This window comes from Balaenoptera acutorostrata, chromosome X (genome assembly GCF_949987535.1).
Source record: "Balaenoptera acutorostrata chromosome X, mBalAcu1.1, whole genome shotgun sequence".
In the NCBI taxonomy this organism is placed as follows: domain Eukaryota; kingdom Metazoa; phylum Chordata; class Mammalia; order Artiodactyla; family Balaenopteridae; genus Balaenoptera; species Balaenoptera acutorostrata.
The window spans coordinates 112,404,372-112,417,457 of record NC_080085.1 but is presented as its reverse complement, the minus strand read 5'-3'; the positions used below and the strand labels follow the sequence as shown (position 1 = coordinate 112,417,457).

The 13,086-nt window shown below is 41.3% G+C and overlaps 1 protein-coding gene across 4 annotated transcripts in view; it reads right to left on the bottom strand.

The window, feature by feature from the left end:
* Positions 1-5,361, bottom strand: part of OCRL (OCRL inositol polyphosphate-5-phosphatase) — a 56,319-nt gene extending 50,958 nt beyond the window's left edge. For 3 of the 4 annotated variants that reach the window (XM_057538508.1, XM_057538510.1, XM_057538511.1), the window contains exons 1-2: positions 5,140-5,361; positions 4,795-4,874 (exon numbers count right to left, since the gene is read on the bottom strand). In XM_057538508.1, the coding sequence (XP_057394491.1) occupies positions 4,795-4,874; positions 5,140-5,178 (119 nt within the window). In that variant the 5' untranslated portion in view covers positions 5,179-5,361. The remainder of the gene's footprint in view (positions 1-4,794; positions 4,875-5,139) is intronic. The other variant, XM_057538509.1, reaches the window with a different exon arrangement.
* Between the last annotated feature and the right edge of the window lie 7,725 nt (positions 5,362-13,086).

Here is a 13,086-nt window from a genome sequence, read left to right as displayed (position 1 = left end):
GTATTATAAATTTCATCAATTAGGCTTTCTGGTTATATTCCCATGGCTTTTATCAAAGAATGATTCTATCTCTTCAAACAAATATACAGGTTCATGGAGAAGTAAGAGGAGGTGCCCAGCCAGCTGAATCAGTCAAAATAATCCCAGTGACCAATAAGGTAGCAGATATCACAACCAGATTGCCTTTACATCCCTTGTGTTTTTACCATGGTTTCTAATTTCATGCTAGTACTTCTGGTAAGCATGACTGAACTTGGCCCCCCAGTATGAAATGCAAGATTTCTAAATTCCTATGTACTCCTGAAATACTAATTTTCATTTACTACTTATTCTTAGTGGCCCACAGTCAAGGTATAACCTACTGGTAAATGGCCATTCTGAATATCTCCTACCTTCCCCCCAAATCACTCTTCAGGTGGTTCTTTTTGCCAGGAACACTCTTCTTTTCTTCCTGAGACCTAGCTCAACTATCACCTCCTCTGTGAAACTTGGCCTCATGCCCTTTGCCTGCCCCTCAAATAGAGCACCTTAACACACTCTGTTATAGTTACATTTATTTCCCTCAGATTTGAGCTCCTTGAAAGCAAAGACCCTATCATATTCAGTTTTGTCACCTACTTAATAGATGCTCAATAAATATTGGTTGAATAAACAAACATTTAATTAAGCTATAAACAGAGATGAATTTCTAAATACACCTGTTCAACATGTGATATTAGAAGTCATTGTTCTGAAAGGTTTGATTTCCATTTTGTTGTCTTTTGGGGAGGCTTATCGTTTTAGCTTTTTGAAATTTTTTTCAAATGTGTTAACTTTGAAGGAGTTAACTTGGGGAAAGGAACTGCTTAGACAGGACTAAGGGAAATAAAAGTATTAATGCTGTCTTTCTGCTCTGATCCTGCTTGCCTAATTTGCAGGGGTTTAATATTTTAAGATGACTACAAGAATATGGTGCAGGCCCTTTTCAAACTGCAAAGTTCATGAGTCAAGCAGAGAATCCTATAAACCCAGATGGAGACCAGAAAGTAGATAAGACTGACAAAGCAAGGGTCAAGGAGGAAGAGCTTACTTTGAGGAAAATGAACACAAACCAATATAATTCCCAAGTAACATAGTACAGAAATGGTGTTGAACATCAGCAGTAAAGATTCAACTGGATTGTATTGTTAAAAACCATCACAAAACAGACAATGACATGGATGGACCTTGAGGGCATTATGCTAAGTGAAATAAGTCAGACAGAGAAAGACAAATACCATATGATCTCACTTATGTGTGAAATCGAAAAACAAAAACCAAAAATACTGAACTCATAGACACAGAGAACAGATTGGTGGTTGTCAGAGGCAGGGGGTGGGGGGGATGAGATGGGTGAAGGGGGTCAAAAGGTACAAATTTCCAGTTATAAAATAGATAAGTCATGGGGATGTAATGTACAGCGTGATGACTATACTTAATAACAGTGTACTGTATATTTAAAAGTTTTTAAGAGAATAAATCTTATGGACCTAGTTGCAGGGCAGGAATAAAGAGGTAGACATAGAAAATGGACTTGAGGACACGGGGTGGGAGGGCGAAGCTGGGGCGAAGTGAGAGTATCATCGATATACATACACTACCCAACGTAAAATAGTTGGCTGGTGGGAACCAGCAGCATAGCACAGGGAGATCGGCTCCGGTGCTTTGCGATGACCTAGAGGGGTGGGGTAGGGGGGATGGGAGGGAGGCTCAACAGGGAGGGGCTATGGGGACATATGTATGCATATGGCTGATTCACTTTGTTGTGCAACAGAAGCTAACATGGTATTGTGAAGCAATTATACTCCAATAAAGATCTATTTAAAAAAAAAGAGAGTAAATCTTGAAAGTTCTCATCACAACAGGGCTGCCCTGGTGGCGCAGTGGTCAAGAATCCGCCTGCCAATGCAGGGGACACGGGTTCGATCCCTGGTCCGGGAAGATCCCACATGCCGCGGAGCAACTAAGCCCGTGTGCCACAACTACTGAGCCCATGTGCCACAACTACTAAAGCCTGCATGCCTAGAGCCCATGCTCTACAACAAGCGAAGCCACCGCAATGAGAAGCCTGCGCACCACAATGAAGAGTAGCCCCCACTCGCCGCAACTAGAGAAAGCCTGTGCGCAGCAACGAAGACCCAATGCAGTCAAAGATATAAATAAATAAATAAATAGATTTATTTAAAAAAAAGTTCTCATCACAAGAAAAAAATTGTTAACTATGTGTGGTGATGAATGTTAACAAGAATTATTGTGGTGATCATTTCACAATATATACAAATACCAAGTAATTATGTTATACACCTGAAACTAATACAATGTTATACATCAATTATTTCTCAATTTAAAAAAGAAATGCAACCTCCCCACAAAACAACCCATCACAAAACATAAACTGGGAATTTAAGTCAATTCCACAAATATTTATTTAATATCTACTACATGTTAGTCACTAAATAAATTGTAACAAGAGAGTAGGGCTAAGAATAAGAATAAAAATTCTACCTAAATCTAATCATTCCTTTCAACACAGAAAGGTGAAAAATAATAGGTATATGGCAAAAAAATGGAAATCAGAATTTGGTAGTTGGAAACAGAAAAGAGTAAAAAATTGTGAATGCAGACCCAGCATTATCCCTAGGAAATACTTTGATTTGTTCAAGGAAGGTTAAAGATGAAACAACAGGTGGCATCATAATCCATTTGCCTTGAAAAAATGAATGTTAGTGTTTGATTCCTTGTGTGCAAAAAAGCCTTACCTTTAATTGTAATTTTAGTCTCTCAAGTAAATTTCTCCTATGGTTGATAGCAGGAACTACAGAACTAAAGAATGCAATAGGCTTCAAGTTCTAGGATAAAAAGGCCCAAAGTAAAAAAGTTCTGGACACTCAAGTCAGAGAAGGCACCCAAGAGACAAGGATTTGAGGGTTATATATGGTTTGACAGTATCAGGTGTCTCCAATAAATGATTTCAAAAGAAACTTCTCAGACAGTGTAATGACTCAGACAAATGACTTAACCTCTCTGTACCTCAACTTCTATATCTAGAAAAGGGGGATGATGATGATGATATTACAATTTCACAGTAACCCTCACATGAGGGCTAAATGAACTAATTCATGAAATGCTTAGAAGAGTACCTGATACACATCAAGCCATTGAGTGTTAGTTGTGCTATACCCTTAACTTTTACAGAACTGGAATACAGAATTTGATTTCTCTATGGGGAGGACACAAATAATCAGGAGAGCTACCACTGCAAGTTTAAAAGTTCTTCCAGTACAAGAGACCAGATAGAATAAGGCATTTACCTCAAGGCCAGCTGCTCACTCCCTTATCAGCTGAATAGAGTTCCAAACCTACCAAACCAAGGGACCAGATCCTGGGATGTGGTCATCTCAACAATGTAGCTATTTTATTTAATCCTTATAATTTTGTTTTTAAGAAGAGGAAACCGAGGCACAAAAAATTTACTGATTTGCCCAAGGCTTACATCTTCCCACCCTATTCTTGCCTTTGGAAGTGGCAGTGGTGTTCCACTTTTCAATTCACTTTTCTGTTGAATTTACTTTCATTAAACTGGTCTTCCAGGGTTTGATGAAATCTGGGAAAAATAAAATGAATTTATCACTTCAACAGAACTGACCAAGCAGGATCTAGGGAAGAGCTACCTCCATAGAACCAGTTGACGTCCAGTTGAGAGTGACGCCAAGAGCCTCAGAAAAGGGCAGGCTAGGCCAGTGTGAATTTCTTCTCTGTAAACTGGACAGCACAGATAAAGATTGAGTCTGGACAATCTAAAAGCAGGGACTGAGAAAAATTGTTTTTAAGCAGAATCCAATGTTGGGGGATGGCAGGATTTAAATGATCAACAATTAAAAAATTTTCAGCGATCAACAATTCTTCACTGATGTCAAGAAACCAGTGAACAACCAGGGGAGGTGGCTTGGGCACACGGCGATAGGGACCTACCTATGATATGTGATGGTCATCAGGGATACTTTAGATGAGGCATTAGTGGCAAGGGAGATCAGCAGTATAGTGATGGCTTATCAAAATCTTTTGATCAATCAGTCAACAGTCTTTACTGAGCTCCTATGTGCAAGGCAGGGTGGAAGGTAACACACCCTGATGAAATGTCAAATGTCGTTTACATTTCTACACATTTCATTACTTTTTCTAACTGTCAAGTCAATAAGTGAGGCAGTTACTGGCCTACACAAAACCATTACTGAATTAATGAATATGCCTCCAAGCACATGGAATAAGGGGGTGGTGAGACTGGAGGAACCAGCTGAATGAGGTTAAGAAAAGGCACCTCTGTAAGGTTAACAATGAAGCGTTTCTACAGTACTTATACTTTTTGTAAACCACTTTCGCATTTATTATTCTCCCAGTTAAAACTCCAAAGGCTATAAATTAAAGCAGTTAATGTTTTTATTAAACTGATGAGGACACTAAGGCCCAGAAAGCTTTATTGACTAGCCCAGGATTACACAACCCATGTCAGTTGCAGGGGCAGGAACTAAGAACCCAGGCTTCCTGCTTCCCCGCCCATTGAGTCCTTCCACTGAGCCACACGGACAGGACCAATCAATCCACCGGCTTGGAAGCTGAGGACAAAGCTCGGCGGTTAGAGCACTGGCACGTCACACCTGGGCCCGAACCTGTTGCCTGCGCGGCCTCAGTGGGAGGAGGGTGGGTGGCTTGTCGCGGTTTGGGGTTGGGAAGTAATGGGAGGCTCCCCTCCTCTGTGGGTATCAGGTGGTTACTTACTCATACTGCCCGTTCCTCTGGACTAGGGTTAGGGCGCAGGGCTCCCGGACAGGACCCTTCATCTCCATACCCTCGATAGTATGCAGGCGCTAGTCAAGGGTCTCTTCTAGAAGCGCTGCCCGGAAGGGGACCCGCGGTGTGGGGTGGAGGCAGGCTCCCGCCCCTCAGCCCACCCTCCCTCCCCAGGGTCGGAGACAGCGCCTCCCGCGCCGGCCCCGCTCCCCCGCTCAGCTCGGCCTCGGGTCCTGACCGCCCCCTAGCCGCCCCTCCGCCGCGATCCGCAGTCCCGCGGACCCCCGCCCCGCCCCACGCGGCCTCCCCTCCCCCCTTCTCTCAGGCGGATACGGCAAGGGGCTGGACTCCAACCGGGAGCGGCGGCTCCATCCCGGCAGCTTCCAGGCTCGGCGGGGCTGCGGACTGCGGGCGGATCCGACGACACTGCCTCCCGCGTCCTCACACCCCCTCGCCTCGGCTGCGCGTCCTTAGAGAAACGGCTCCGTGCCGGGCACGGGGTGCCGGGCGCGGGGAGCCGGGCGCAGGGAGCCAGGCGCGGGGAGCCGGGAGCCGGGAGCCTGACCCGAGAGAGAGCGGCGCCTCCCGCCCCCGCCAGTTTTCCAGGCCGCCGCAGATTCCGCCCCCTGCGGCCAACCTGCGGAACTGCAGGGAGAGACCCGTCGGACCGGGGGCGTCTCCCCCACATCCAGCAAGGGATACGCTTTCAATGCTGCCTGTGACAACAGACTTGCTCTGGTGACTTTGAAGATTGCCATAGAAACAAAGCACAGTCATACCAATGAGGGAACTCAGAGGTGTTGGGGCCACTAGGACCTACGTCATCCATTCAAAAAATCCTTGTTATGGTTAATAGAATGCACCGTACTGATTATCATACCTCTCAGATGTCCCCCCTACTTCTTCCTTCCACCACCTAAATAGGGAAAATCCCCAAAGCTCAGACCTTTGCTTTCTTTGGTCCCCCTCTAGGTCACCTCTAAGCAGGCAAGGACCAAATACATATCTCTGGCCCAGATCCCTTGCCTCATATAACCCATCGTTACCAAAGCATTGGATGACAAAACTAACTCATCGTTATTTCACACAGTGACCCAGGCTTGAAATTTCAAAGCCATATGCTTGCTTCCTCTCTCCTAATTGCTCTGTAGCCAATCAGCCAACAAATCTTGTTAATATGTTCTTTGGAATTACTTTTAGGTTCCTTGTTTTCTCGCCATTCACACTGCCATCACTTTAGTGTAAGCCCTTGTGATATCACCTTTGACCATTTTACTCTGTTGACAGTCATAAGAATATTCTTCCCAGAGTAATGTTTCAATTGTGTTATTCATTTGCTCAAGAATCTACCATGACCTATATTTCAAGACTGATTTAAACCTATAGTAATTAAGACAGTGTGGTATGGAGGTAGACAGACCAATGGAACCAAATACAGAGTCCCAAAACAGATCTACACATATATGGAAAGTTGTTATGCAGCATATTTGACATTTCAAATCAGTGAGGAAAAATGGATTATCCACTAAATGGTGTTGGAACTATTGATAATCGACATGGAAAATTATAAAATTAGATCCCTATCTCACACCATAGAGAAAAAAAATCAATATCTGGTGGAATAAAGATCTAAATGTGAAAAGCAAATCTTTACAACTTTCAGAAGAAAATAGGAGAATATCATTATAACCTTGGAATAGGGAATGAGAATGATTACTTAAGACACTAAAAAGCACAAACAATAAGGGAATTGATTGACACATTTAACTACATTAAATTTCAAAATGTACGCACTTCGAGATAACATAAACAACTTAAAAGACAAGCCACAGACTGGGAAAATATGTTTTCAATGCATATAACTAACAAAGGATAATCTATGAGGTTCTACACTCTAGCTGTCATCACCTCTCTGACTTCCTCTCCCACCACTCTCTCCAACTCACTCTGCTTAATGAAACACTGCTCCATGCTATTCCTAGGACTTGCCAGGCACACTCTTGCCTCAGGGCCTTTGCACTTGCTGTTCACTCTGCCTGCACTCTTACCTTCTTCAGGTCTTTGCTCAAAACTCACTTTCTCAGTGAGGTCTTCCTAGAGAACTTTACTTAAAATTGCAGTTCAACAATCTCCTTTCCCACTCCCATACACACATGCTCCTTATCCCTCTTCCCTATTAATTTTTTCTCCAGAGGATTTATCATTATCCATTATTCTATCTATTTTACTTATCAATTGTGTTTATTGTTTACCTTCCCCTACTAGAATGTAAGTTCCATGAGGGCAGGGATTTTTATCTGTTTGGATCATTCCTGCATTCCCAGTGCCTAGAACCATTCCTGGAACAAAGTAGATGCTAGAAAAATATTGATTAAATGTTTTGGCTTTTTGGCCACAAGGCATGTGGGATCCTAGTTCCCCGACCAGGGATCGAACCCGCACCCCCTGCATTGGAAGGTGAAGTCTTAACCACTGGACCACCAGGGAAGTCCCATGATTAAATGAATGAATGAATTCATATCTAGAATGTATAAGAACCCCTACAAATCAGTGAGAAAAAAAGGAAAGAAACCTAGTAGAAAAACTGACAAGATATATGAATAAGCAATTCATAGTCAAGGAAACCCAAATGGGCCAAAAGGACATGAAAGGGTGCTTCACCTCATTACTACTCAGGGAAATTAAAAATTCAAGCCATTGCAGCAACACGGATGGACCTAGAGATTCTCCTACTGAGTGAAGTAAGTCACACAGAGAAAGACAAATATCATATGATATCGCTTATATGTGGAATCTAAAAAAAAAGGCTACAAATGAACTTATCTACAAAACCGAAATAGAGTTACGGATGTAGAAAATAAACTTGTGGTTACCGGTGGGTAAAGGGAAGAGGGATAAATTGGAAGACTGGGATTGACACATACACACTACTATATATGAAAGAGATAACTAAAAAGGACCTACTGTATAGCACAGGGAACTCTACTCAATACCCTGTAATGGCCTATATGGGAAAAGAATCTAAAAAAGAGTGGATTTATGTATTTGTATAATAGATTCACTTTGCTATACACCTGAAACTAACACAACATTGTAAATCAATTATACCCCAGTAAAAATTTTAAAAAATTCAAGCCATGAGATACTATGAAACAATCACTGCTTTGACAAAAATGTAAAAATTCAGACAATACCAAGTGCTGTTGAGAAGGTAGAACACATAGAACTCTGATCACTGCTATAAGGAGTATAGGTTGGTAGAACTGCTATGAAGAGCCATTTGACATTGTATAATAAAGTTGTATAGGCAATACCCTTCAACCCAGAAATTCCATTTCTAGCTACAGACCTGGGCAAAATTCTAACCTTTGTGCACAAGGAGACATGTAAAAGAATGCTCATTGCAGCATGATTGGTAATCTCAAAAAAAAAAAAAAAGGAAGCGAATTAAATGTCCATCAGTAGGTGAATGAATAAATAAATCATGGTATTCATGAAGTTGAATACTATTTGGAAATTAAAATGAATAGCTCAAGCTACATGTATGAACAGAGTAAAATCTCAAAAATATAATGTTGAGCATAAAGAGAAAATTACAAAACATGTACAGTATATAAAGTCTGAAAATATTACCTGTTGCTTATGGCTACATACATACAATAGTAATAATATATAAAACATGAAAGGGCAGGATCATCACCAAATTCAAGAGAGGGAGAGGATTGAAACTGGGGAGGGGCATACAAGAAATATCAACTATATCTGAAATATTTATTTCTTTAAACACAATCTGAAAGTGGATCTGGCCAGATTTGATAGAACTGGGTGGAGGGTACATACACTGGTTATGTTATTCCATGTACTTTCCTACATTTGAAAATGTTCGCAATCAATGAAAATGAAAAATAAAGAATTAATATGGAGGTGAGAGTTAGCAGTGTCAAATGCTGAAAACAGGACACGGAATATGAAGATTGAGAGACTTTCTTTGGATGTGTCAAGGAGTTCACTAGAGACCACAAAATAAGTGGCTTTGATAAGTGGTCAGTAAGAGGGTAGCAACAAGGTTACAGGGAATTGAGGAGAGATGATATCCTGAGGAAACGGAGACGAGAGACCACATATTGAAGAAGTTTGGAAATAAAAAGGAACAAAACACAATTTTAATTAAATTAGTTAGAAGCGTTGAACAGAAATTCTTGACAAAACATGAAGCCTCTTTAAAGCAAAGGAGAAGGAGCCAACGAAGAGGGGGACATTTAAGATACTAGAAGAGGGAGGCAGAAAGGTTGCAAGAAAAATCCCTTGGTGATTGGGAGGGACAAGGATCCAAGGTGCAGATAGAGGGATTGACCTTAGAGAAGAGAGATTTCTTCCTCCAAGGCTCCAGTATCCCAGCACCTAAAACAGTGCCCAGCAGACAGTGGTGTACTCAAATATTTATTGTAAAGAATAAGAGGTTGTCAGGAATTCCCTGGTGGTCCATGGTTGGGACTCCCCACTTTCGCTGCCGAGGGCATGGGTTCAATCCCTGGTTGGGGAAATAGAATCCCACAAGCCTCTCGGCAAAAAAAAAAAAAGACTTCCCTGGTGGTGCAGTGGTTAAGAATCCACCTGCCAATTCAGGGGACACGGGTTCGAGCCCTGGGCCAGGAAGATCCCACATGCCGCGGAGCAACTACTGAGCCTGTGCTCTAGAGCCCGCGAGCCACAACTACTGAGCCCACGCACCTAGAGCCGGTGCTCCGCAACAAAAGAAGCCACCGCAATGAGAAGACCGCACACTGCAGCGAAGAGTAGCCCCCGCTCACCGCAACTAGAGAAAGCCCGTGCGCAGCAACGAAGACTCAACGCAGCCAATAAAAAAATAAATAAATTAAATAAATCTTAAAAAAAAAAGAATAAGAAGTTGTGAAGAAATGGAAATATACCGAGGAGGTGAGGACATTAAAAACTGTGGTCTCTCACAAGGGAGATGATGATTTTCTCAAAAAAAAAAGAAAAAAAAGAGTAATAAGTGGATGTATTAACAGTAATAACAGCAATAATAATCCTGGTGGCTTAACACTGTACTCATGTGACAGATACTCTTCTCATGGTTTCACATAAGTACTTTTACTTAATTATCACTAAATCCCTTTAAAGTAGTAATATTATTGTTTCCATTTTCAAGATAAGAAAACCGAGACTCAGAGAGGTTTAGCAACTTGCTCATTAGCTAGTAGATGGCAGTATCAGGATTCAAACTTAGGTTTGTCTGACTCCAAAGCCCGAGCTTTTAATCCAACACATTATGGCATTCATTCAATATTAACAGTCATAACAGTACGTGTTTTATTTAGAACCCTCTATGTGCCAGGCACTGTGGTAACTGCTCTACCTGAATGACCACATTTAATCTGATGAAATTTCCAATGAAATTGAAGTTGAGAGTAGAGGGTTTAGGAACTTGAACAAGGCAGAGGAGGAGGGAACAGTTACTGGTGGAGAGTGATAGCGAATCCAGAAAAGTTAATAAAGGTTTTAGAGCGACAGAGAGAGCCCAGTTGGAGGCAGATGGTGTGGATTTCCATAGTGGTCCAAATCAGCATGAGTCTGTAACTGTCTCTGGCAATGCTTGGCAGATGGAAAGCAGGAGTAGGGAAAATATCCCAAGATGGTACATTAAGTTTGGGAATTAGTATAGCAGGCAGAGCAGAAGGTCATGGGGTGAGGGAGTCTGAAGTGGTGTTTAGGATATATTGAAATAGCTGACCCTGGAGTCAAAGTTGAGTAAAGATTTGTATCTACTCAGCCTAGGGCCAGCAGAGGGGGATGAAGGCAAGCTTGACTAATTTCATCATTTCCCTAGGCCTGCTCCTGCAGCAAATTGTTGTATAAACTTCAGGTTTATCTGGGAACCCTGCTTCTCCTTCATCTCTAACATCCAATAACTCAAGTTTTGTCAATTCTATAGTAAATTCCTTAAGGTATAGCTCTGCTCATTCTCACTTATCGTCATCAAATGGCATTTTGCCTAACTGAATAAAGATCTTATGTCCTATACTTGTATTTACATACAAGAGGCATCCAATGCAAAGAGGTAAATGGTCATTGAACAAAATTCAAATAAATGAAACTCTACCTTCGAGAAAGCCCAAGTCTCACCACTCACCATCACCACAACCACCCCCTCGAAACACACAAATGAGTAAATGGGTGTTCGGTGCCTGTCTTTTATCCATTAAACAACTATAACTAAGTGCTTAGGACTTACAGACTTTCTGGAGACAAAATTAAAAAGTGAGATCTTAAAAACAGACTATAAAATACTAAAAAAAATGAAAAACTCAAAAATAACAATTCAATTAAATGGACACAAAATATAACATTTTATCAAGTTTATTAATTGTAAATTTATTAAAAAATCTATTGCCTTTGAAAATAATTTTTAGGTTGGATCTTCTCACTTCCAATTTCCAAGTATGCATAATGATTATGGAGAAATCACAGCCATTATAAATTAAATTAGTTATGCACGGACAAATAATTTCAAGAGCGAAATTACAAAAGCCCTTTCAAAAATTTATAGCAAAAATATAAATTTTTAATGCAGGACGGGGATGCATTTTAGTATGATGTTGGCTGAAGCCTTCACCAGTAAGAGAGCGTAGGGCCTGCAAAGGTAAAAACAGGCCTGCCTAACACAGATGAGGCTGGGGAGGAAGATTCGAGTAGGTGAGTCAGCAGCCAGAGGCTGGAAGGCAGGCCGAGCCGAGGCATAAATGATTCATTGATTTTTAAATCCCCAGTAGTTGAAAAGCCTTCCTTTTCATATACACAAATCCAACATAGATATTGCTTTCCATGCAGAGCAGCATAACGAAGAGCTCATTTGTATTTATATATTTCCATTTATACTTTTCATTCCTTATGGAATTTGGGGTGAGAAAGACTCATGTGAAGGGGACAGGCACAGCAGGCGGAGGAGGCCCTGAAGACCCTCCTCCTCCCCTCTACATCTCACCTTCCCTTAGCTACTTTATTCCTGCCCTGGTTAGTTTCTTTTTTTTCTTTTTTCTTTTGGCCACGCATCTCAGTTCCCTGACCAGGGACTGAACCCGGGCCATGGCAGTGAAAGTGCGGAATTCTAACCACTAGGCCACCAGGGATCTCCCATGCCCTGGTTAGTTTCTTAATTCCCTTCACCCTCCTCCCCTATTTCATTCTGCTTGACCAGGATCTCCTTTCTGCTTCACAAATCCCATAGCCAGGTCTGGCAGCACCCAGGCCTACTTTCCCTCAGAAATTGGAATTAAAAATTATTAAAAAGGATTCTGTCCTGAACAAATCTTTCCAGATTTACCTCCCAAGTCTACTCTTCACAAACGTTATGCTCTACCCAGCATTTTCCTTAGGAACTGAACAAGTGCAGTGGCTAGTGGCAGTCAGATGGGTGTGCTCATGACTCAGGTACTCTTTTGATCATCCAGCTGAATACTTCTAAATTGCCATCTCAGTCTTGACCTTTATAGAGTGTTAAATTATTTTTTACTGGTCATAAGCTGTTTGACATATATCCGCAAAGAATCAAAGGGATGCTGATGTTGAAATACAGACCGTAAAAATGATTAAAATTCTACAAATTCTCAAGATGATACTCATCAGGCCCATAAGCTGCATTTATCTGATCAAAATTCTTACATAGCACATAAAGATTTCTCTAGTAATTTGAAAACCCTAAAAGAGAAAATATAGAGTTATGACTGAATTCAACTCAGTTTTTCGTTTATCAGGAATAAAAATTAAACAAAAATTTACCTCTGCAAAGTAAAACCATCTCTCTAATATCATCATTTGGAGGTTAAACACAAAAATTATTAAAGTAATAAGCAAGCTGATATTTTTTTTAAAGCACAAAATTCAAGGATTCCAACCAAGTCTTGAATGCAGTTTTTATCTATTTGCGGCATTTAATCTATACTCTGATGGATCCAAGGGGTGATCTATAAAGATTACCCAAGCTCTCTTCTAACCTCAACCCTGTGACCTTTTGAGGCAGGACGTGACACATGAGGCTGGTCTCAATTCCAATGCAGATGTCACAAAAGAAGGGCAGAACATACTCTTGGTTTTTAGGTTATTGTTTTATGTCTCGGTCCAGGGTGTAAGAGAGAAAGATTTGGGAAGAATACTTGCTGGGCAAGACGTGTTATGTTACTCACTCTATCCCTCCATCCTAAGAGCCTCAGAACTGAGAAGAAGGAGGCAAGTAGGAAAAGAAAACTTAGAAGCTGGAGT